At 37.5% G+C, this 22,805-nt stretch overlaps 1 protein-coding gene across 1 annotated transcript in view; it reads right to left on the bottom strand.

Moving 5' to 3' along the window:
* Nucleotides 1–445: 445 nt before the first annotated feature.
* Nucleotides 446–22,805, bottom strand: part of LOC145783046 (uncharacterized) — a 52,008-nt gene continuing 29,648 nt past the window's right edge. Inside the window, exons 7-25 of the mRNA XM_082594813.1 lie at nt 20,661–20,788; nt 20,258–20,319; nt 19,050–19,103; nt 16,837–16,926; nt 15,951–15,990; nt 15,405–15,435; nt 13,816–14,052; nt 13,036–13,139; nt 11,484–12,808; nt 10,441–10,614; nt 9,822–9,898; nt 9,371–9,500; nt 8,563–8,639; nt 7,773–7,960; nt 7,519–7,651; nt 6,746–6,839; nt 5,816–5,983; nt 4,627–4,780; nt 446–4,531 (exon numbers count right to left, since the gene is read on the bottom strand). Of these exons, the coding sequence (XP_082450939.1) occupies nt 4,401–4,531; nt 4,627–4,780; nt 5,816–5,983; nt 6,746–6,839; nt 7,519–7,651; nt 7,773–7,960; nt 8,563–8,639; nt 9,371–9,500; nt 9,822–9,898; nt 10,441–10,614; nt 11,484–12,808; nt 13,036–13,139; nt 13,816–14,052; nt 15,405–15,435; nt 15,951–15,990; nt 16,837–16,926; nt 19,050–19,103; nt 20,258–20,319; nt 20,661–20,788 (3,397 nt within the window). The 3' untranslated portion in view covers nt 446–4,400. The remainder of the gene's footprint in view (nt 4,532–4,626; nt 4,781–5,815; nt 5,984–6,745; nt 6,840–7,518; nt 7,652–7,772; nt 7,961–8,562; nt 8,640–9,370; nt 9,501–9,821; nt 9,899–10,440; nt 10,615–11,483; nt 12,809–13,035; nt 13,140–13,815; nt 14,053–15,404; nt 15,436–15,950; nt 15,991–16,836; nt 16,927–19,049; nt 19,104–20,257; nt 20,320–20,660; nt 20,789–22,805) is intronic.

The raw sequence follows: 22,805 nt of genomic DNA on the forward strand, positions 1-22,805 counted from the left end.
CATATGATTTCTTCTCATTTTGTATCACCTTGTGTGATTTGTTCTCCACCGAATGTGTCGGTTGCGACGTTATCATTCTTGTGTCTAATGTTTAGTCCGCGTTGTTTAGAAGTGTCGAATACCATGCTAGTACAGCTAAAAATACTTTGTCATATTTTTATTCAGCAAATGAATTATTATTATAAATGTTTCCCGACCAAGGTTGTAAAGTTGAATCGAAAACGCCCGAATTCCTTCTCCAACTGCGCTGCTTCCCCACCAGCAAATCAGTCATTTTTTGCATTAATTCAACGTCTGCAGGAGTTAAATTAATGCAATAAACGACTGATTTTCTGACTGGCTTTATTGGTATGTTTGCGGTCCAACAAAGTAAACTCTACCTCAGATCTATCAAATTATCCTCCCTACCACTCCCTTTATTAAAAACAAAATAAATTTCCTTGCGTAGCACGGAAGAACAAATTTATTCGTTTTGAAAACTGAAACACAGGACAAGCAAGCAAAAGAAAAATAAAACTTTGGCTGCAAAAGAGTAAACAACACGACGAAAGGCATAGTGTGAACGTGAAGGCAAACTGGAGTACAACAGATAGTCTTGCAAAACGAGCTTGTTGGTTGAATAAAAGAATCTAATTTTCAGAACAAAGATAACATGGCAACAAAACATCCACGACAGAACGATACAGGATGGATCAAGTACGCTTGCTCTGGAAATGTCGATCGTTTTTGCATCGATTCAACGTAGGAGATCAACTTAAACATGACTAGCAGGCTGTGCAAACTCTGCATCAATTGGATGCCTTTCTTCATTGTGCTGCTGGGATCGTGAGCAAAAAAGCGAGAAGTTTGGCAAAACTTTGCAAAACTGTTTATTTTTGCATCATTTAACGTTAAAAAGGCTGACGAAAGCTTTAAACTTTTAACGTTCTCTTTCACAAAACAGATCAATTTGAAAAAAGATTAGACCAGGCGAAGGCTCATAAATGTTTAGACTAAGTACATTGTTTCCTAATGTACGTTGACGCAGCATCAAACAACGTTGATAAATGCAAACATGATGACTATGATGCAAATTACTTCCACCTAAGCAGCTCTCTCTATTGCTGGAATATAGGAAATGAATTAAGCTTCACACAATGCACGATACAGCGACCACCGATGATATGCTCCTATATGGAAAAATAAATAAAAGTCTGCAAACGCCAAAGAAAAGTGTGATGAAGTCATGGTCTGTGATTTTCACTTTTACATGATATCAAAAGTCAATGAAGGAATGCGAAATACTTGATTTTAAACGTGGCCTTCGAAAACAGATGGCCAAGACACCGTGCACAAGCCTTCAGAACTAAAAGCTGAAGTCGATTGCAGATAAACATGTTACTTGGGTGTTAAAAAAGGTAAAGATGGCCCCATACTTGATTCGAGTGTAATATTTTTTAAAGTGATTTTATTAAATTGTATCAGTGTTCAAGGTTTTTTCTTATCATGACAAGCTTTAAATATGATAAGAAAATCAGCAATGTTTGAAGCAATGTTCAAATAAAATTCATTAGTTTAAACATCGAATAGAATTCTATATATGTAGACCCTATAGTTTTCATTGGCGGATATTACTTTATCAACTATCAATTTACAATAGAACTGTGACGTCATGCCCGAACTGCTCCCGCTCTTCATCGATGGGGCCATCAAAACACAGCGATTTGTCTAAATTGCAAAAAAAGCAGGCAAAATATCATTTGATTTTAGTCTGTCCATGGAATGCACTACCAGGTGGTTTCAACACAACTTACCAATGCGAAAATACATTTAAAGAGTAGCAAAAAAACAATGAGCTTAACGTAATGCCATACGAACTACTACCAACAATCAATTTGCTAACATTCAGATGCCAAATTGAAGAAAAAAACACTAAAAACACATGAACATTTCAGGCAAATGCAAAATCCAAGTAAATTTTTATCTGCAATCGACTTCAGCCTCAGTTCTGAAGTCTTGTGCACGGTGTCTCGGCCAATCTAATTTCGTAAGCCACGATTTTAAACCATCAAATTACTTGACATTTGGGAACTTTAAGACTGACACATCAGCAAGGAAATCACAAAAACACAGCAATCTTCATCGTTATCTGACAATACTCGTTTGGTGACAATTGGTACTGCAAAAACCTTTCATCCTTAAGGTATTATCAACGTAAAATAAATGTATTACGAGAAAACTGTACAATATGTTTCGTTTCAGGCAGCACTTGTTACGCAACTTTTACATTCGAGATAATTGAACGAGGGATGACAAAACACAACAGGACACCGCCAACCAACACAATTTGTTATTTTCATCACCATTGCACCGTTATACGACGTTTCATCAACGTTAAACTGAGCAAAGTTTGTTGGCCAGTATCACGCGCACCACATAAGGAGGAGTAGAAAATTTGTTAGAATAAATATCAACACGAAGCGTCAACCTGTAGAGCAAAATTCGTCAATTTTACATTGATTCAACGTCTACAGACTTCATTCTGTCAATGTATAAATGACGGATTTTGCTGTCTGGGAAAGGAAGAAGGTTATTTTTACAGCGCAGACATTGAAGTGATGTAAATGCAACAACATTTTTAAGTGAAGAACTCAACCAGAAAATTACCCTTTTTTGCATTGAATCAACGTTTGCAGAGGTTGAATCATTACGAATACATCCTTGGATCAGAATGGGAAGCAGAAACAAACACTACTTTGGTTGGTTGAAATAACCAAGTCAATAAATCAGTCAAATTTTGCAAGAATTCATCGTCTGCAGACGTTGAGTCAATGTAAAAATGGAGTGATTATTTCACTAGAAAATGAGCACACAATAAATATCTATCAGTTTGCTAAGAACGACATTAACGGACGCAGAATAGAAAGTTTGTGAAATAGATGAGCACAAAATTCACTCCACACGTTCTTCTTATGTATTTTTTACGCATTTTATTGCAAATAAATTATTTTGTGCCTAAAATCAATTTTGCTCTCTCAATAATAAATTAATTACTTTAATTAAATACTAAATAACTCTCGAAAATATACCATCTTAAACGTGTAATGTTTAGATCTGAATACCTCGTAGCGTGCATAGTAATGGTACAGAATTTATCTTTCTAATTTGAATATAGTTTTAAATTAAGCACTTTTTTACTCTAAATTACTGCATAAATTTTCCAATTTATTGCTAGCATTAGTATTGTCCCCTTAAGTATGTTTAATTTCATTTTTTTGGCTTCAAGACCAGCTACTTGTCCGTTAATATTTCATGAAATTTTAGCTTCTATGAAATAGGAAATTTCAAAATCTTTTTTAAAACCATATAACTTGTTGGGTTGTAGCTACGTCTGGTTTGATTTGAACTGATTTGCCCGCACTATCAAAAAGTATTGCTCGCATCAATACTGTCCACTGTCCACTTTGTGCCATTTTATGGCGAGTTTTCGTTGACGCAAATTCCGGTTAAAAACCATCGACAACACTGAGTGAAATAAAATTGTTGTCAGCGATTTCTATTTGACAGATAATACGCAAGTGATGTCACAAACAAAATGCAACTGCAGTGATATGGTGCTTAAGATTGTCTTTTAGTCTTCCCAACATTGCAGCGATTGCTGTTTCCATTAAAGGCTTTCGCTTGTTTTTGCAAAAACACTAACATGAGACATTTCTGAACCAGTTATTCTGCAATTGTACCAAAATTTCGTGTCAGAGAAAAAAATACATCGGGAGATACAATATGCAAAATAATTTTAATCGTTCTAGTATTTGAGATCAAGAATGTCTTATTTTGGCAGGGCTGAAGAGATTATATACAAGCAACAGTTTCCAGGCAACGTGAAAAACGTTGCGTGAAACGTAAAAGTGGACGTCAGGGAAATTAAGGTAAAAAAGTTTATTAACTTGAACAAAAATATCGTAAAAACTTAATCCCAGATTTTTTTCGAAGTGAAATTAGATTTAGATTAGAAATCGATGAAATTAGATTCTACTTCTTGAATATAATGAGCTTGATGAGTCAGCAAATACAGTAAAATATGTTGATTTGTGCGAAAAATAACCTAATTGTGATCTCTTAAATGGGTTGTTTATGATTCCCAATGCTGTGCAATTTAAATCATGTCAAAATTGTCAATAAATCAAGTCAAAAACCTTGCCGATACAAGTTTTCAATAAAAGACTTTGCAATAAATACAAAAAGTCTAGTTGAATATATACACGGTGGCTGAATACTGTTCGTGATTTCACAGTGGCCGGAAGCAACACCTCTTTTATTAGTTTTCTTCACAACATCTTCTTGCACTGCTTGGCTTGCACAACGAAGATTCTACTCCAAAACAGGAAGCTCCCTTTGCTAGGAAGATCAACAAATCGTTTTTATTCCTGGGGAGACTTATACGCTCCCCAGAGTTGGCGAAGGATAACTTCATTGTAAGTGGCCAAATCATGCAAGGAACTGCTCAATTCCAACGTATGACAAGAAAGCACATCGACGTGGCGAAAGAAATCTGAAAAGTAACAATACATCGATTGTTATATAACAGACTTTCTGATGTCATTTGATCCTAAGGTTTTTAAGATCGATTCTTAATAGATTTCTTACCTTGATGATCAGATAACAGCGGCTCTGCCTTATCCCATTTCTCATGAGCGTGCATAATGTTCAAAGAGATGCTTTGAAACTGTTTGTACATTTCCAGCAGCTTCGGCGACAACAATACGCCATTGTGGTACGAGGGAGACGCCATTTTACCAATCTGAAAAAATGACGAAAAGCTTTTTTTCGCTTTGTTGTTGTTGTTGAGGAGGCAGTTCTACTTAGAATCGCATTTTTCGAACTTGTCATAAATAACAATCCACACACAAGTTCACCCACAAACCCCAACAAACCATATATTGCTGGAAAAAGGAGGAAACAAGCTATCCAAAAATATTTACTTTGTTAGGCTGGGGCAATCCATTAAGGGTTTATACCATTTTGAATTTGTACATAAAATCAACCAATTGTCTCCATTGCAGCCCTAAAAACTCGAAAATGGCTAGAGGTAGGGACTTCAAACTGCATGGTGATCTAGTAGGGTATCCTAGCCATAAATTGATAGAGGGGATTTCTTTTAACTCTTTTATTTTTTAAAATATAAAAAATTTCATAATTGCTATGCATCGAGAGCAAATTTGACTTCAGGATTTGGTAATAAAATATTTATTACTCTGAATATTGAAACAAAACTCAATCATTATGTCCGTAAGGGCCTAATGTACATCTGTTAAAAATTTTAGCCAATTCTGACAAGTAGTTTTCTAGAAGAAACATTTTTAGTGCACAAAAACATGATTTTGAGTAAATCGCATTTGAAAAATAGAATTAGGTAAATTTATGCCTTTGACTTTAAATGTGACTTTGACTTTAAATGATTCTCAATAAACTTGGTTAACCTTATGAAAAGATGGTGCTATTTAGCTTATTCATTATTAGATTTTGTAAGGGAAAATACAAAACATCTTGCAACTAACATTCTCACAAAAATGCAAATTTTTATTCACATTTTAAACTAAGGTGCGTTCAGAAAACCTTCCGTTTGAAGCCTAATGAGGGCAAATAGGTAAAAACTGACTGCATATTCGGAATCTACGATAAATTTCCAATATATATCAATAAATTAAAAAAAATTGAAATTTTTTTTCTAAGTAGAACTGCCCCTGAAAGAGCGGAATATGCCAACAAATCAACCTTAAATAACGTTGAATCAACGTTTCGTTCAGATAAAGCTTTAACTTTTTAAATGACTCACCTGTGTGGAACTCGTCACTTGCTCGCAAGTGCTGCTGATCCCGGCAATTGGCGAAGGGCCAGGCATGTTTCCCCCATACGGGGAGGGCACGGCAGGGGAGAGAGGGGACACTCCGCTCTGCCCACCGACTGCATGCCATGGTGAGGGGGTACGGTTGCATTTGTTTGGCTGAAAGATGAAGGGTGAAGGTTAGTTACGTATAAAGGTAAACGTGGTCCCATGCTTGGTTCCCGGTGTCGGAGATGAGAAGACGATTCTCGTTGTACCGAGCCTTCAACAGTAACGAGAGTAGGATGGCCAGTTCCTTTCGGCCACCTTAATTACGCCCACTCATTTTTTTCACCCTGGGTAGAGGTGAGCGATGTTTATCAAGAATCAGCTTAAGTAGGGATTGTAAATCATAGGGATGCGAAACTTCATCCGCTTTTGGCTTATCCGCAACACTAGAAGGGTTACATTTTTTTCTAATTTACAAAATATTGTACTTTTTATGGGTTATATAAGAAGAGTTAAGTTGGTTTTAAAGTAATTTAAGGTTTTAGTTGAAAGCAAGCCAGCAGTAAAGCGTAAAATAAATGTCAAATTGGCAATTGACCCTTCTAATGTTGAAGGAACAACGGAGTTGCGCGTCCCGTAATGTACCGTCCCTAGCTTAAGCTGGGTATCGAACCAGGCTCGTAATAATTGGAAAGCCAACGCCTTATCCGCTGCGCCATCTCGCCGCCTTACTTTAGTAACAAAATGTTAAATTACGCTAAAACATAATAACCACGCATCAAGAAAATCGGTCATTTTATACAATATTTTAACGTCTGCATACGTTGAATTAATGTAAAAAAGATTAATTTGCTGGTTGCGTATATATTACGTTTATTTTACAATACTGTATATTGAATAGTCTTGAGACTAGGTAAAATAAAGACAACTCACCTTTGAGTATTCCATGATTGCATCAGAGCATTTAAAGGCAGCATCCTTCTGCAGGTGATAAACTCGCTTGTACAACAGCGCCTGAGATCTCATGCTGGTGAAATAAAAATAGGAGTTCTTCAATTTTGTGATGTTTAAAAGCAGTTATCTTTTGTTGTATCCAGGTTTACACCCAGTTGTTAAAGATTAATGTTAAGTAGGCGGGAAGGCAAAAAAGCCAATCGTCGTGTTCATCTTCTGACATGTCATGAACTGTCCCATCAAAACATGGCTGGTTGTCTTGAGCGATGTCTAACTGGCGCTCTTTTAAGCGTCATACCAGGGCTCTCAACATTCGGCTATGTAGTGGACAGATACGTTGATACAGTGGTGATAAAAATGTAAAAATTTCCCTCTTCGACAATTTAAAAGTAGCGTAAAACAAATCACATTGGTTGCAATTCCCATACATCCTACAAAACGCGCTTGAAGTACATTGAAAGATGAATTGCTGTTTGTCAATAATAATCAATCGACTAAGTTTCATTGATTTACACATATTTGTTGAAGTTCAGCGTTAAACTGCATGTGCCAAAATATTCCAAACATAATCGGTTGGCCGTATCAGTTTCCATTTTAATAAACAAATTTCATAAACAAATCTGAAAGAATACTGAATGAAAGAATGCTTCATGTCAGTATTCCATAGGGGGAGGTATTATCCTCAGTATTCCATAACTCAAGTTGGGTTGAAAAATCAAAAAACGTGAGTTTGAATTAACACATAGACTCACCAGGCAATGTTTAGTCTTTTGAAAGTGACTTCTTCTTGAATGCCGTGAGGCCTCATCTTTCTTATATAATCCAGTAACTGAATTGTTTGAGTGTACATGTTGCTTGGGGAATGCGCAGATGTCTCTTTGCGGCCTTTGAAAAAGTAACAGCATTTTACTTCCTTATGCAGTTGAGGACATTGTCAAAAATTTCCATTCACAACAAACTTTTACTTTTTATTGCAACTTTTTAGTTTGTCTGGGACAGAACATACCATTCAAATTTTCATCCTCCAATGTGCATCCATTCATTATGAAGCACAACGCCGCTTCGAAGTATGAGAGAGCTCGATTCAAGGACTTCCCAGGCCGGGTACGACCGGTCCTTGGGTCCGTGCATGCATCTCCTTGGTGCTTCAGGCGTTTCCCTTCTCTCATATACTGATCCGATGTCTTGCTCCGTCTGCGTTAGAACAACGTACACATGCGTTACTTTGAGGTAAATGCAATGGAATCAAGATACAGCAAGAAGCCTTTTTTAGTGTCTAAATCTAAACGTCATAAGACGACCAAGGATTGCCTAACGACTTTTTAGTATAAGAAAATATCACTTACGTAACACAAATGTGATATATTACTGAGTATGGATAAAGCTAAATGGTGTGACACTGACAAGCTCAGAGAGGCAAGAAAATACCAATTAAGAAAATTAATAATAATAATCGATGTATTGTAAGCAGAAATATCCTGTGATCAATACAGATTCCTCTCAGTTTACACAATCAATAAACAAGCTAGTCCAAGTCTCGGCTTAGATATAATATCGATGTACTGAGTTTTACGATAGCATCTTTCAAATAAACGTGATACGGTATTTTGCGGGGTAGGAAAACTCGTTCTCGATCTCTTCATTTTCATCCACAAATTTACACTTTTCACTTTAACAATAAATTGTTACAAGCTTTTGAACTTTTGATTGCATTGTGGCATTCGAGATTGATTGTGCAAAGAGCAATACGTCCAAAACTGTAGCAATACAAAGTAGCGAATGATACTGATGCTTACGTTTCATTGCCTGGCCAACTCGAATCAGCAGGTCCAGCTGTGACAGCAACAGTGTGGGAATTTCGACGATCGGTCGCCTGAAAATGATACAACTGAAGCATTACGTTGAAATACAGCAAGTTGTGTAAATTTTATCAAGACCTGGTGCCATAAAAATGGTCGCCAGACCACTCGGTATGCGACAACTCAGCAAGTACATCTCAGCTACTGTCCAAGTCAGCAAACGAGATTTTCAGCTAGCAACGGACTTGCTTGGTCATCGCTTGTTAAACGGAATCTGTTGACTTGTGGGATGGTAAGTTTTGGCTTGCTTAGTTGTTACCTTTTTTGCTCAGTTCAAATCTGGGGTAGGAGACTCATAAAGATTACTGTTTTTTTTTTTTTTTTTTTTTTTTATCTGAACTACTCAGCACAGATAAGCGATATGTCATTACTTGAACATCCATCGACGTACTTCATTTTAAAAATAACAATTCAGCGTTATCAAATCGCATTTATCTTGACAGGGCATAGCCCGAAAACTCAATCGCTGGGACAGCAAGACAAGGCCCACAGTATGATTGCAACAGAACATGATTACCATTTCATCCAACATTTGAATATAGCAAGTAGAAACTTGCAGTATATACTGCAAACAACACCAGTAGACGTTGACTACTTGACAGTTAATTTAGCATAAAGTGTTGCGCCCTTGAAGCAATGCGAAATCAACAATCAATGTCAAACGGGTTTAACGGGAAGACGAAAAATTTTGAAATTTACAGAACATATGCAAATAAATAAATGGTCGTTTAAGAAAGACGCTTACGTTGTTGGAAGACTTGGTTGGCTGTTGGCTTGTAGCTCCGTCGGGAGGTTGTGAGTGCAGTGGGTTTGAAGAAATGTCTTGTTGAGCACCTTCACTTGATTGTTGGCTTGAGGACATGTTGTTGGCTTGCCTAGTTAATAACGCAATATTATCATGCGGTTACCGAAAAATGTTTCCAAGTACAAGTACATTGTATTATGGTTTTATCTAGCATTGACGATAAAAGTGATATTTTTTATCACTGACTTGTCACAAAAATTTGAATCAATGAGTTGGATTTCGCAGTGGTACTAGATGTTGAAACGATGTGAAAGTGGCACTTTTGCTGACTTAGGGCTAAGATTCAACAGTCAGTGAAAACTCAATGCATAAAAGTTGCTCTTTTCAAATCGTTTCAATACCTTAAAACGACGTCAAACTGACTCGGTTTGTTGAGTTGACAAAAACTTACTCCATTCCCATCTCATTCCATTGGCTTTCATTCTTGTTTCGCTTGGCGATATGACTTTGAATGGAGTTGCCGTGAAACTGGAGAAGCACGATTCAGATAAGGCAGGTGTTCATTCTTTTTTGACAAGACAAGCAATTTTTTTACAACTGAGATACAATAAGCATGGCCACCTGGAGATGCGGCCTGATTTATCACATTTTGCAGATTTTGATTACAGCTACTGCTAGTGTTTGACTGACATTTTATGAGATGTTACTTTTTGCTTAATGTTATAAAAGCTTTTTGCTGCCTTGGGGAAGCAGTAGTAAATGAGAAAAAGTAAGTTGAAAAACGCTCAATCAGACTGTTATTGAAAATTAGCAGTCTGACTAAGATCTTCGAAATCAAATTGTCTTTGTTTTTCAACATGTGAGGATGTTAAAACCTATTGTGTCATCTGGGGAAAACAGTAAAGAAAGCAAAAAAATACAATTTTTTGAAAAATTCATTTAAATAGTCGCCCAAAGTCTGGAAATTTCTGCAAAATGTGACAAATCAGGCCGTATCTTTAGGCAGCCATGACATAAGTAACAATTTCATTGTTTCAATGCACAACTTGTCACAAAACAACGGTATTTACGTTTTGGCATTGAGGAGGTGGGTTCTTTTTCTTCCGGGACTTTTCCTTTGGATAATGTATGGAAGTTTGATTAAAGGAAGCAGATAGTGTAGAGCTTGGATTGATGTGCTTTCGCTTGTTGAAAGAACTTTGACTTCCTGGGTACAGCTCGCTGGTGCTTGCAGCAACTGCAACCTTGAACGTAAATATGGGAAGTCAAAGCAACTATTGCTTGGAACAAAAAGTGTTGCCAGCTCCGCTACTGGAAATGAACCAATCAGTAAATTTAGGCATGTACACGACAAGAGTATAACAAAACCTATGTAAACTTGCCTTTATCAAAGTGACATTTGTAAAGCATTATTTTTAGACATTAAAAAGTGTAAGGAGCTGTTCAGATATTACACGACACCATTTTTTTATGTTTTTTTACCATTGCCGTTCCCTTAAGCACAAGAAAAGTTATCAATACCGTAAACAATAAACATCGGTAGGCCGCTAACCCATATACTGTACATCGCTCACTGCTTGCAGTTTAAGCATTTTGGCAAGGTTGGCGAAAGTACCAATTTTGTGGCCTCTTTAGGGACCACAAATTGGAAAATCGTAACGCGGGAGTTATACCTCCGTAGTCATACCCAGAGTACTCACTGCACTAATAAGGCTGTATAAGGTAGTGTTGCGCGTGAAAAAAAATAAGGTGTACCATTGTCTGCAGATATATATATACTGTATAAAGCAAGAAAAGGGCGTAAGAAATAAAGTAAGTTGCGGTAAATAATGGTTGTCGGACCACTCGGCAAGCGATAACTCCCCAAGTACGTTTCAGCTACCGCCAAGTCAGCAAATGAGATTTACGTGCTTGTTCATCGCTTGTCAAACTCATTTCGCTGAATTGTGACATTCCCAGTTTTGGGTTGCTCAGTTTTATCATTTATCAAATTCAAGCACTTACTCAAATGTTGCTAGCTCATTTGTCACTTGCTCTGTTGACTTGTAGGAGACTCGAAAATAAATAATCGGATAAAATTATTGATGAAAAACGTAGGAAACAAGTCGTTTACCTGTACTTCGTTAGCACGACGAGAGGGAATCATATTATCTGGAATTTCAGTTTGACCGCTTGCAGAAGCAGAACGTCTTGTGGTCGGTTGCACATTGTCATACTTGGAAGCACTTTTACTGGGCAAAAGATTATTGCTCAACTTTTTGCCTTTTCCGTCCACTACGCACCAAGACAAATGTTGCGTAGGTGCTTTTGTGTTGCATAGTTCAATTACACTTGGTATATTCACTACTGGGTTAGTCAGAACTTTCACCCACAACGGTGGAAACCCCTTAGGTTTATTTGAATCTGAAATAGATGAACGCTGTGAAGTTTTAGGTACTCTTCCACTTTTCGAAGGCACTGATGATCTAGTAGACAAATTACTCGATTTTTCTTTCGATTTCTCGGCCATAGTTTTCAATGGCTGTTGGTGCCCAGTAGTTGAATTGCTTGAGCGAGAACCAATGTCTTTCTCGTTAATTTTAAGCTGTTTTTTAGGCTTCTTGCGCGTTGGAGAATTAGTCCTGTGCTCGTGATTGACAGCTGAAGAAATAGCTGCCGTACAGGAAGATCTCGCATCTGCAATCTTCCTTTTTGAACTTACTTTGGAAGTTTTGTGCTTCGAAGCGATTAAATCAGCTTTTTTGTTTGTACCTTGAGTCCAGGAACTCGTGGGATTTGACGATGAACTATTGCAGGGGGAACAATCGGCTTCAGATTCTGAGGATGATAAATCTACCTCGTGTTTACTGCCACCACTGGGATGATTAAAATATGATGAAAAAGTTTTAGAAGAAGAAGTTGAATGATTCAATTTGTTAGTTTTCACTCTTCCAGAACGATCACTTGATAGGGTGGACGATGAATCGTTTTTATGAGATTTACGACGTGAATCAAGATAGGAGGATGAAGAAGATCCATTAACATCACCAGGATGTGTCAGGGAGTTGGAGGTATCCTGGGAATGATGAGATTGGGAAGATTTTTTCTCTTTCGTTTTGACAGTAGCTTTAGAACTATAAACCGTTCTTGGGGGCGAGGAGTTCTTTCGGTGTTTCAAATCTTTGTTTGAACGAGGCTGTGCTGAATTTCTAGGTAAGAGTGAACGTGATGAAGAGGGGTCTGGATTACATCCTTTCAATGAAGATGAGGAGGAATCTCTCCTTTGAACTTTGTTTGTTGAAATCCGATTGCTCCTTTGCTGTTTTGTTTGCTCCTTGGATCGTGGACGTTCGGTTGGCATCCGATGTCGGACAGGGGGAATGTCGACACTTGGAATGGACTCCGGGTGCCTTCTTGATCTCACTTCTCCCACCATCTCCTCCACTTCAGTCTTGTTGCCTGAATGAAATTTACAAAGCGTGAGTGAAGACCCAACATCCAATACTGGAGTTATGTCCCAATTTCTGGACATATTCAACAGTTAATCTTAAGAATTTAGTGTCCGAATTGAGATAAAAAAATGATGAAAAAAAGCTTCTAGGTTATTTACATAAATCGCTAGAGAAGCTTTTCAAACATAAAAATTTCGTAAAAAATACTTTAAGTGTGTTGTTACCAAAACAAACCTTTGAAAGAAGGCGAGGCAGCAGAGATACGGGTGCTCTGTTGAGTGGCTTCGCACAGGCCACGCTGCCGGTTGTTGTGCAAGCTTCTATCATGACGTCTCACCCTGTAATATATGACGTCATATGCTGTAATATACGAGGTCATATGTTTCAGGAATATTTTTTGATATCCAAACCTATGCCAGAACGGTGAAAGTTCGAATTACGTGGACAGGATAGAAGATAAGTTTACCTTCGTTTTTAACATGTCTTCAGCTGTGTCAAGACTCAAGCGCATGTTTTCAATAAGAACGAAACTGAGGCCATTTAGAGCACACTCACATAACTTGGCCGTCCAGCTGACAGCAGACGCAAAAAAAAAATTACCAGCGATTTAAGACGTTTCAATTGACAAACATGTTATTTCTTGCACAGCAATAAACCGGGTATTGTCACTTTTTGTTGTGCAATAAACTAATTTAATGTTGTGCAAAGTACCAATTCAAAGCTTCAATCCGAAATATAGTGCCCATTTACAGCCTACAAGAAAACACGGAAATGCCAGTGTTGGATGGAAACAAGCTAGATGGATACAAACTGTCATAGTAGGCTAGTGAGTAGTGACATAGTTATATCGAGGAAAGCGTTTCAAACTGTTGCACTCACTTTAACGTTGTTGACAAGATATATTATGAAAAATAAAAATTGATACATTATTTTTAATATTAAAAGGGTATAAGGGAACTAGCGCGTCACATCTCTATGACTTATCGTTAACAACATAAAATATCACGCTTTTACCTGGTTTCCAGGGTGTTGCTGTCTTGCGTAGTGTTGTGTAGTGCATCAGTGTTTTCATGAACAAAATCGTTGCCGACAGAGCCGATCACTGGTTCGTCGATCGGTTTCTCATAATCTCCCATGAACTCCTTCAAACTCCAATCAACCTCGTTGCTCGGAGGCTCGTGATCGCTTTCGCTATCACTGTCATTGCTCGTGTAGCTTTCGTCGTCACTGTCGCTATTGTCGCTACTGTCACTGTTAAACAAGAAAGAACGATCATGCACGACACTCAAAACAATTTTCGTCGTGGAAAGTGCAATGGAATTTCAAAAAAAGTGAGGTAATACAAAGACAAAACTATCAAAAAGATTCAATCTGGTTCAAGCTTGGTCGCAAAAAGAAATGCAAATTTATCAAATTGCCTGAAGGCGAAAACACGATTGAAATGCATAGAACCAAGCAATTTACAATAAATGGTATTTGCTTCACTTTAAATTTTCGTTCTCAATGCATATGATTATCATATCGTAATATCTCAGCAAGCAAAAGTTTCCTTTTTTACACGTTGTTTTAACGTAGTCTGTCAGTGCAATTTACACATGCGACGCAATAAACTTTTTTTTTCTGAAATTTTAATGCGGACAATGCCGTAGACTTAGTCAATTTGTAGGCGTGGAACACCATAGTGCAGAGGTTTTTAACCAGGGGTGCACGCACCACTGAGGGGTGCGAAACCTGTTCCCAGGGAGTGCTGAGATGCAGAATCACTAAGGTTAGCTATGAAATGGCGTAAGAAGGTGTGCTTGTTTATTGGGCTTCAACAAACATTTTGAATCGTAGGTGACTATTACTTTTCAGCCATTCTAGGAGAGGGTGCAAGAACCGGTTGGTGACTTCATGGTGGTGCCAACATGTCAAAAGGATAAAAACCACTGAAAAGTTATGAAGCAGAAAATTTGTTATCAGCAGGTTTGCTCAACGTTTGTGAGGTTGAATTACTAGAGAATAAGTCTAAAGTTTGTCACGTTGTTTTCATCGTTAAGTGACATTGTTCTAGCGGAAATAAACGCAACTTGAAGCTGGAGGTTAAATGCGAGTCATTTACCAAAAAATAAGCAGCCTCGAGGCAAATCATCTGCAATTTAATCAACAAAAACCATTGTAAGCTGTTTACTGTCATGTCATCATGCACACGATGACATGACAAGAACAGGTAATACCGCAAGAAAATGTCATTGCCAGACATATATTCTCAGACAGCAAAATTTGTCATTTTTACATTGATTCAACGTCTGCAAAATGACCGATTTTGCTGTCTGGGTTGCTTGTCCATCCGCATCTTCAACATAGTGCGAGAAAATGATTAATTTTTTAAATTTTAGAATCACTGGATTCATACGCTTCGTGAGACAGATTGGGATAGCACGCAAAAAAATGGCATTTTTACAAAGCATTGTCCGATTTTTGCAAACTGATATTTTTAGATAATCATATATTCTAATATCTAAATACGAGACCTTTCTGCGCTTGATAAAATTTTACGTTCGAACAATGGCTTTAAGACATCCCAACAGCAAATAAAAGTTAATCTGTGCATGTTTTTTTACCTGGAGTCAACGTCTTGAGGTACATTCGATTCTGAAAAGCATATGAAAAAGTTTCATTAATGAACAGTGCATGGAAATCTAGTGTGTCTGTTGCTTATCGATCGAAAACTTTATTTAAAAATCTAGCATCTCTTTTTCCACTTTCAAAATACCCCTTTAAGTGTCGATTTAAAACAAAAACTAGACGCAGCAAATAAGAAAAGAAATGCAGTGAGAATTGGCAAAGTTTCAAGATTTCCAATCAGGTATTCTCTCTATCAAACAAACAATTACATGTGCGGCAAATGCCTTTCACTTTGATGGAGATAATTGTGTATATTTGCAGTCAATTGTAGAAACAATGAGTGACTAAACTTAATGTACCTAAAAGTTTTTAACCCAGATGGGTATCCCGGCATTCTAAACGCTATCAACCACAGAACACTGATGTCTTGTTTAATTTGGATGGCAGAAAGCAAAAACATCAACCAATATACAAATGATTGCGAAGTAATTGTCGCATAAAGTGCAGCGTTATCATAATAAAAAGATGAAGGTTATATTTACCTTTGCATGTTTCAGTTGCTATACTGTCTGCTGGTTTGTGCTGAAAACAAAGCAGTGATGTTAGTTTTGTATTGAATGCGAGTGGTAGAAATCGTTTTGTTTAAGATTGACAACACTTACTATCGAAAATTTATCTTTTCGCAAGCTAATGTTTCACTCTCATGGTGAAAAATCCCCATATGAAACATAAACCTATCGATGTTCTGGTTTGACATTTCGTCAGGAAAAATCCCCTATTGAAGGAGAGGTCTCGGCTTACTGTGGTGAAACTTGTCATCTGATCATGAAGCTGATTAAACAAATGCCTATAGTTCAACAAAGCAGGAACTGTTTACAATGCCGCCTGTTACCCAGCTGAGCAGCAAGTGTTAGCCTCTTCACATCGCTTCAACGTTGTCAAACATTGAATCATTGAATGAAAGGTTGATTTACTGGCTGGATTGCAACACAACGTTCAATATGATAGGCCTTGGGAACATTAATGCTTTCATTGGCTCTAATAGGATGACCTCAAACTTGTTTATCTAATGACGTTTGCGCTTTTGAAGTTGAAAAAAAAATTGTTTTTTAGAAACTCAGCTGGGTCAATGAAACAACTTTAGATTTCTCAGAAGTTTCCTGGAATTTGAATTTCGCTGAAGAGCTAAGCGAAAATGAAAACGCTTATTAAACCGCACTACATATAAACCAGAAATTAACAAAAGGTGAGATCTCTTCGCATCAATTCGATTATCTCACCTTACAGCAAAATCAATAAAATTTGAGCAAGTGCTAAGCAAAAGTATGACGTCAAATCGATGGAAGCACAGTAATGTACGGGTCGCTGGAACCCAGTCAAAAGAACTTCGATGCAGAAATATTTCTGCCAGATTTTGGTAGTTCTTACTTCATATTTGGAAAATTTGAATTCTTGCCCAATGCCTGGCCGAGGGGTTTGAATCTCTGACAACGGTTCTTCGTTTTTCATTCGCATCTCCTGCGACAAAGTTATATTCATAATCAAATGTATTGATAATTAAAAAATCATATCTCTCTCAATCTTACCATCACATATTTCATATATAACATAACGTTCATAGCAGAGGTAATTGAAACTAGTTTTACTTGACTGTAAAAATGTATAAAAAATTGTATGAAAAAACTTAATTTAATATTGCATGAAACTAAAACAAAGATAGTTTTGAGCTGAAATAAAAGTCAATTTTTTTTCTATAAACCTGAAATATTTTTGTTTCAGAGAGCCCAAGTGTCATCGTTTTACAGAGGTATTGGAGGAAAGAAACATCAAGACCACACTGTGATTTCCCAACCTAACCACCTCAGCAAAAGCTCACAAACCTATAACATTTCATATATTCACCTAATGGATTTCGCGTATTGCTTATCTTTTTGATAATATCATATCTCATAACAGCAGTGAAAATAGAAAGAAACTAATAAATAACCCCATTATGCTTATAAGTGCATGACATTACCAAGTCGCTCTTGTTTACATTTATTCAACGTCTGCAGATGTTGTATCAATGTAAAAAAGAGCGGTTTGTTGACCTGGACAGTGCGCAACGCACTGTCTATGAAGGTTATCATAAAGCTTCTTTTGTGAGTTGAACAAGTACTCAGCTCGTCATGGGACTTAAGACGTGCAGGTTTTTTTCTCGCTCACAAACAGTGCGTTGTCGTTTGGTTCAGCCAACAGATCAGAGAGCCAATATCTGACCATAATTTTGAGGCAAGTGAAATTGCGGCCGATAGCAGTGAAATGAATTAATGATGAAGTGCTGCCATTGTTTTGGTTTGTCAGGCTGCCAGTCAAACTGAATCCAAAATGCAAAAAAAATCCATTTCACAACGTCGAAACAACATCACATTAAATAAATCTATCCAGATGAATGTGAAATTTCGTTGTGAAATTAATGTTAACATGTGAAGCCAGACAGACAAACAATCTGTCAAAAAAAACGAATAAAATTTGGAAATTTTACTGTCTTTGGACGGTAGAAAGGAATTTCCAGGTCACAAGTTCCCTAAAGAAAGTGAACAGATCAAATTTGTCAAATTGGATATTCATTGTAGTTTAAACTGTAGTTTAAACGTAGAAAGATGTCAAAGCAACAACATTTGATGAATCAGATGAATATCAGCAAACTAGATTTCACACTTGACCTGATGATTCATAGTGAAAATGTCAAACTAAGCAGCCTCCAAGTATTGGAGGCGAGGTACAATAGCGTTGGAGGGACCGGGTTTGTGTGCCGGCGGGGGGGGGGGGGGGGAGGAGAAGTTTGCAAAGAAAATTAAAATTTAACTTAGAATTTAACTAAAAGGGATCAACTAGCCACATTTCCATAGAAATGTGGCATTGTGACAAAAATAAAAGTGGATTGCTATTATTACAAAGCGAGATTCGACTCCCTTGATCCTCAAATAATCATGTCACTGCTAAACAACTGGTACTAATTATCATCTTCATTAATTGGAAAAAAGTGAAGTTGTATCTTTTTACCCACAACATAGGCCAACTAATTTTGTCGTTTCAATCACCTTAATGCCACAGACAAAAGTAAAGGCCTCAGCTGACTACACCACAAGACCGATTGTAGCAAAATGATCGAAATAAATTTATGCAAAATTAGCTAATTCTTCAGGTTACAAAGCCAACCATGATTAGCAATAGAGATGAAACATCATAAGCGAGTATTTCGAGCAGACTGATATGTATGATACGTTATTTCATAAAACTGCAAGCCAAAGTTGCTGCTCAGACAGCCAAACTAGTTGCAATCACTGCATAAGGAGCCAAACACAGTGGCATGTCATTGCAACACAGCAAGGATTTAGCAAAAAACACCCCAGCTGGCAAGGCATGGATGTCATAAATGGAAACGGAAGGACTTTATACGTTGAATTTGCATTACGTGAAGTAAGACAAGCAACGAGCTATCAACTTAGCAGCATAGTTTGTGAGCATAGATGATCGCAAATTTAAAGTCAAACCGAGCCAAAAAAACAGTCCTTGTTCACACTGATTTAGCGTCTACAAACTTTGAATCAATGTAAAAAAAAAACTGATTTGCAGATTGAGTGAAAGTTGACACTTACTTGAAATATGCTCTCCATGTCGCAACTTTGAAGGCGTTGTCTACCTTCTGGCATCTGCGATAAAAGAAATCATAAACAGTGTTTTCGCTTTTGATGGCGAGTTACCGAAAATTGCTCAATTTTAACAAGAACATGAATCAGACGGTGAGAACTCCCATTTCCCAATGAGGCTCGTAAAAGCACAGGTTCGACCTTTGCCGAGAATACATATAGGTCTACTTAGCAAGATTCTATTTGAATAAGGACCTTCTGATGATCCCTCTTTTAGGGTGAAACAGGCTGTAGAGGTTTTAGAGAGTAATAACTATATTTGATATACTTAGCAAGACATATCCAGACAGAAAATCAGCCTTTTTTACATTGATTTAACGTCTGTAGACGTTGAATCAATTTAAAAAATGACTGATTTGCTGTCTGAGCCAAGCGACATCCTTAAAGTCGGACACGAAGATTGACTTCCTACATCTATTTAATCTTAAACCACAAAGCATAGGCCTGTATGGGAGAAAATAAATAAATAAACTTTTAAAATTCGAGTTTAACTGATTTCGACAAAAGCTTGAATAAAATTTAAATGAAAAGAATATTCAATCGACTCATTGGTCTGCAGAAGACGTTACATAATATAATCAACGACTACATGTCAGATATGATAGAACAATCATGAATATTTTTTTCTTGTTGTTTATCATTGTATTTTTCGGAACGGACGAAATGCGTAAATAAAACAAGCGAATATCAGCTTGCGATTAATTTCAAACATTGTGTGCGTTGAAAAGATTTTTTTAACGTTTGGTAACATTTGGAAAAAAATCCACAGCATCCACTCTTCAATAAAGATACAAAACAGAAACAACGACACACGATGTGGCATGATTTCAGCAAAAGTTATTGGCCGATTTGCAAAAAGCTCGTGTGGTTTACAACTGGGGAATTCCCGAAGTCATAGAAAAGGCTGTTTCTGGTAAAGTAGATGAGTTTCGCCGAGCTAGCAAAATCTGTCATTTTACATGACGGCTTTTGCTGTCTAGGTTGTGCAAAATAACCACTCTGCACATGGAAGAGACAGCTGATCAAAGTAGCCTTCCCTTTTCAGTGTTACGATTGCTCCAAGAATGAAAGAGCTTGAAAAAAAAGCTGTAGAACTCGTCACCAATATTCAATGCATACCAACTGCAGTGCGTCTTGTGTGAAAAAAGGCGACATACCTGACTGTGTGAAGGTGATGGGATCGATGGGTTTGTTCCTGCCGAGGTGTGTTCTTTATGATCTGCGATGAGTCATGAATAGCAGGTTTACAAACACAGGAAAAGGAAATTAGAGAGTTTACTGCATAGAAGATAGAAGAAAGTTCATCAAAAAAAGCGCAATCCCCTCAGCCAGCAAATCAGTCTTTTCCGTACATCTGCAGACGTTGAATCCATGTACAAAAAGAAACGATTTGCTGGTTGGGTGACAGCATTTTATCGCAATAGCGTCCCAGATAGCAAAATCCATCATTTTTAGATCGATTCAATGTCTACAGATGTTAAATCAATGTAAAAATAACAGATTTTGCTGTCTGGGGTATTGCAAGGTTGTAACGTTAACTACTTGCAAAAAGCACTTTACCTGATATTCGTGGATGAGATCTCATCCCGATCCCAGAAGAATTGAAGTTGTGTGGGTGCGAAACGGAAGACGGAAAATAATTCGGATGAGATGTTGCTCTTTCGGAGTTTGTGTGAACATCATTGCCGCTGAAAGAAAGCAAGTAGTGATAATGGCGTCAAACTCTTCAATATGATTCCCTGAAAGAAACATACTCGGTCAGCTTGTTTGCTATGAAAAACATGACCGATTTCGATCAAGTCGTTGGGAGTGTGTTTTCTTAAAAGAAAAACATTCAATGACTTGGTAGTTAAAAATGCTGCACTACAAATGATTCAGAGCACATTTCGGTGGCGGAAAATAAAGTATAACTTTGGCAGTGGATGCACATTGCACAGGCAAGAAATAAAATAACAATATAAAGTTTTCATTCACAAGTAACCCTATTCTTCAAATCAAAATTTGCTGTTTCTGCCACTACCGCAATGCAATGAGAAATTCAACCTCGAAATCGTATCATGATTAATTTCACAAACCAATAGTCATTTGCTTACTAGGTCGGCTTAGCCACAGCTTTACAAAGCAGATGAAAAACGTTTTGCTTTTTCTCGAAACTAAAATCAAATCGTCGATTTCAAGAAGAGATTTTCTTCAAAATGTTGCCACATTTCCCAGTAACTTAGCAAACGCTTGAATAAAAAAAATGTTGTACTTAGAACTTTAGATTGGTAACGTAGTAGTTTTCTTCACCTATTCAGTATTCAATGCCTCTAACTCTGCTAATTGATTCAAATATAGGAACATAAAAATTCAATCTAATTTTAGCGTAATCTGATAATGGACCAAAAATGCTATGTGTCACATTTAATGTACGCGTTGCATGATTATGATTATTTGTAAGTGCAATACAGAAGCTACCTGCGGGACAGGATTTGAAATTAGATAGTTGGCATCTTTCTCGAAATATGACACATTGATGAATTACACCGCGACATGATTTACAGCGAAAAATAAATCTCTTTATAATCTACCAAACGCAATAATGGGATTGGTTTGCAATCGCTCAAACGTTTAATTATGAAGATTAAACGTCACAAGACATGCACTTGCGGTTGAGGTTTCAAAACAAGCCCGGCTTGCAGAAGTTGCTTTCTTATAAGACATAAACTTAGCAGTGCATGGCTAATTGTCAAATTTTGCAAGAGTCCCATTATTATCCGTCCGGGTCGTGCAAACATATGCAATTAAAAGGTCACCCTTTGAACTAATTGCAGAGCAGCTAAGGTATTCTTCCGCCACTTCCTACCAACAATCGAACTTTGAGTTTCTATCACACAGCGGAAGGATAAAATCTTTGTCAATCAAAGGCTCAGAAAACTTGCCGTGTTTCATCGCCCATGGTGCGAACCAGACATCAAGAGAAGTACCAAAGCTAACAATGTGTTGTCGCAGACACTAAGGGAACGTTCAAATATTACGTAACGCTTTTTTTCCGAATTTTTGACCCCCCCCTCCCCCATGTAACGCCAACGTAACGCTTTTTTCAATCCCCCCCCTCCCCCATGTAACGCTTTTTCACTACGAATTCAGCACAAAAAACTACCATTCCGTACTCGAAAGCGTTACGTAACGTTTTGCTTGAACCCCCTCCCCCCCGATGTGACGCTAACGTCACGCTTTGCATAAACCCCCCCTCCCCCTCGAAGGCGTTACGTAATATTTGAACGTTCCCTAACCCCTCTCTCCCCACCTCGCAAAAATTTCTGTACGTTGATTCAACGTCGTCAGACTTTGACTTAATGTAAAAGAAGCCATTTTGCTAGTTTGTCATTTAAGCAGGTGGTAGATTATTTTGTTGATGGTGATTTGTATCTTTTCCCCATTTACGCACCTCAACAGCTCCTCATTTGTGCATGGCCGGGTATCACCACTTCTGCGGCTAGACGTAGTATTTAACTAAGATAAATGACGACAACGCTACTAATGTTCACCGAACCTCTGCTTGCTCTTCTTTTGGCAGTCTGGTGGAACATGAAAACTAGTTCATTCTTGACTTGGCAATTAATTATCGCCTTGTTTACCATCTCCAGGCTAGCCGCCATGGTTTAATTAGGAATATGAAATTATTAAGTGGGGTGGCTGCTCGACTAGAGCCGACGACTGGAA

Source organism: Aplidium turbinatum, chromosome 14 (genome assembly GCF_918807975.1).
Source record: "Aplidium turbinatum chromosome 14, kaAplTurb1.1, whole genome shotgun sequence".
Classification (NCBI taxonomy): domain Eukaryota; kingdom Metazoa; phylum Chordata; class Ascidiacea; order Aplousobranchia; family Polyclinidae; genus Aplidium; species Aplidium turbinatum.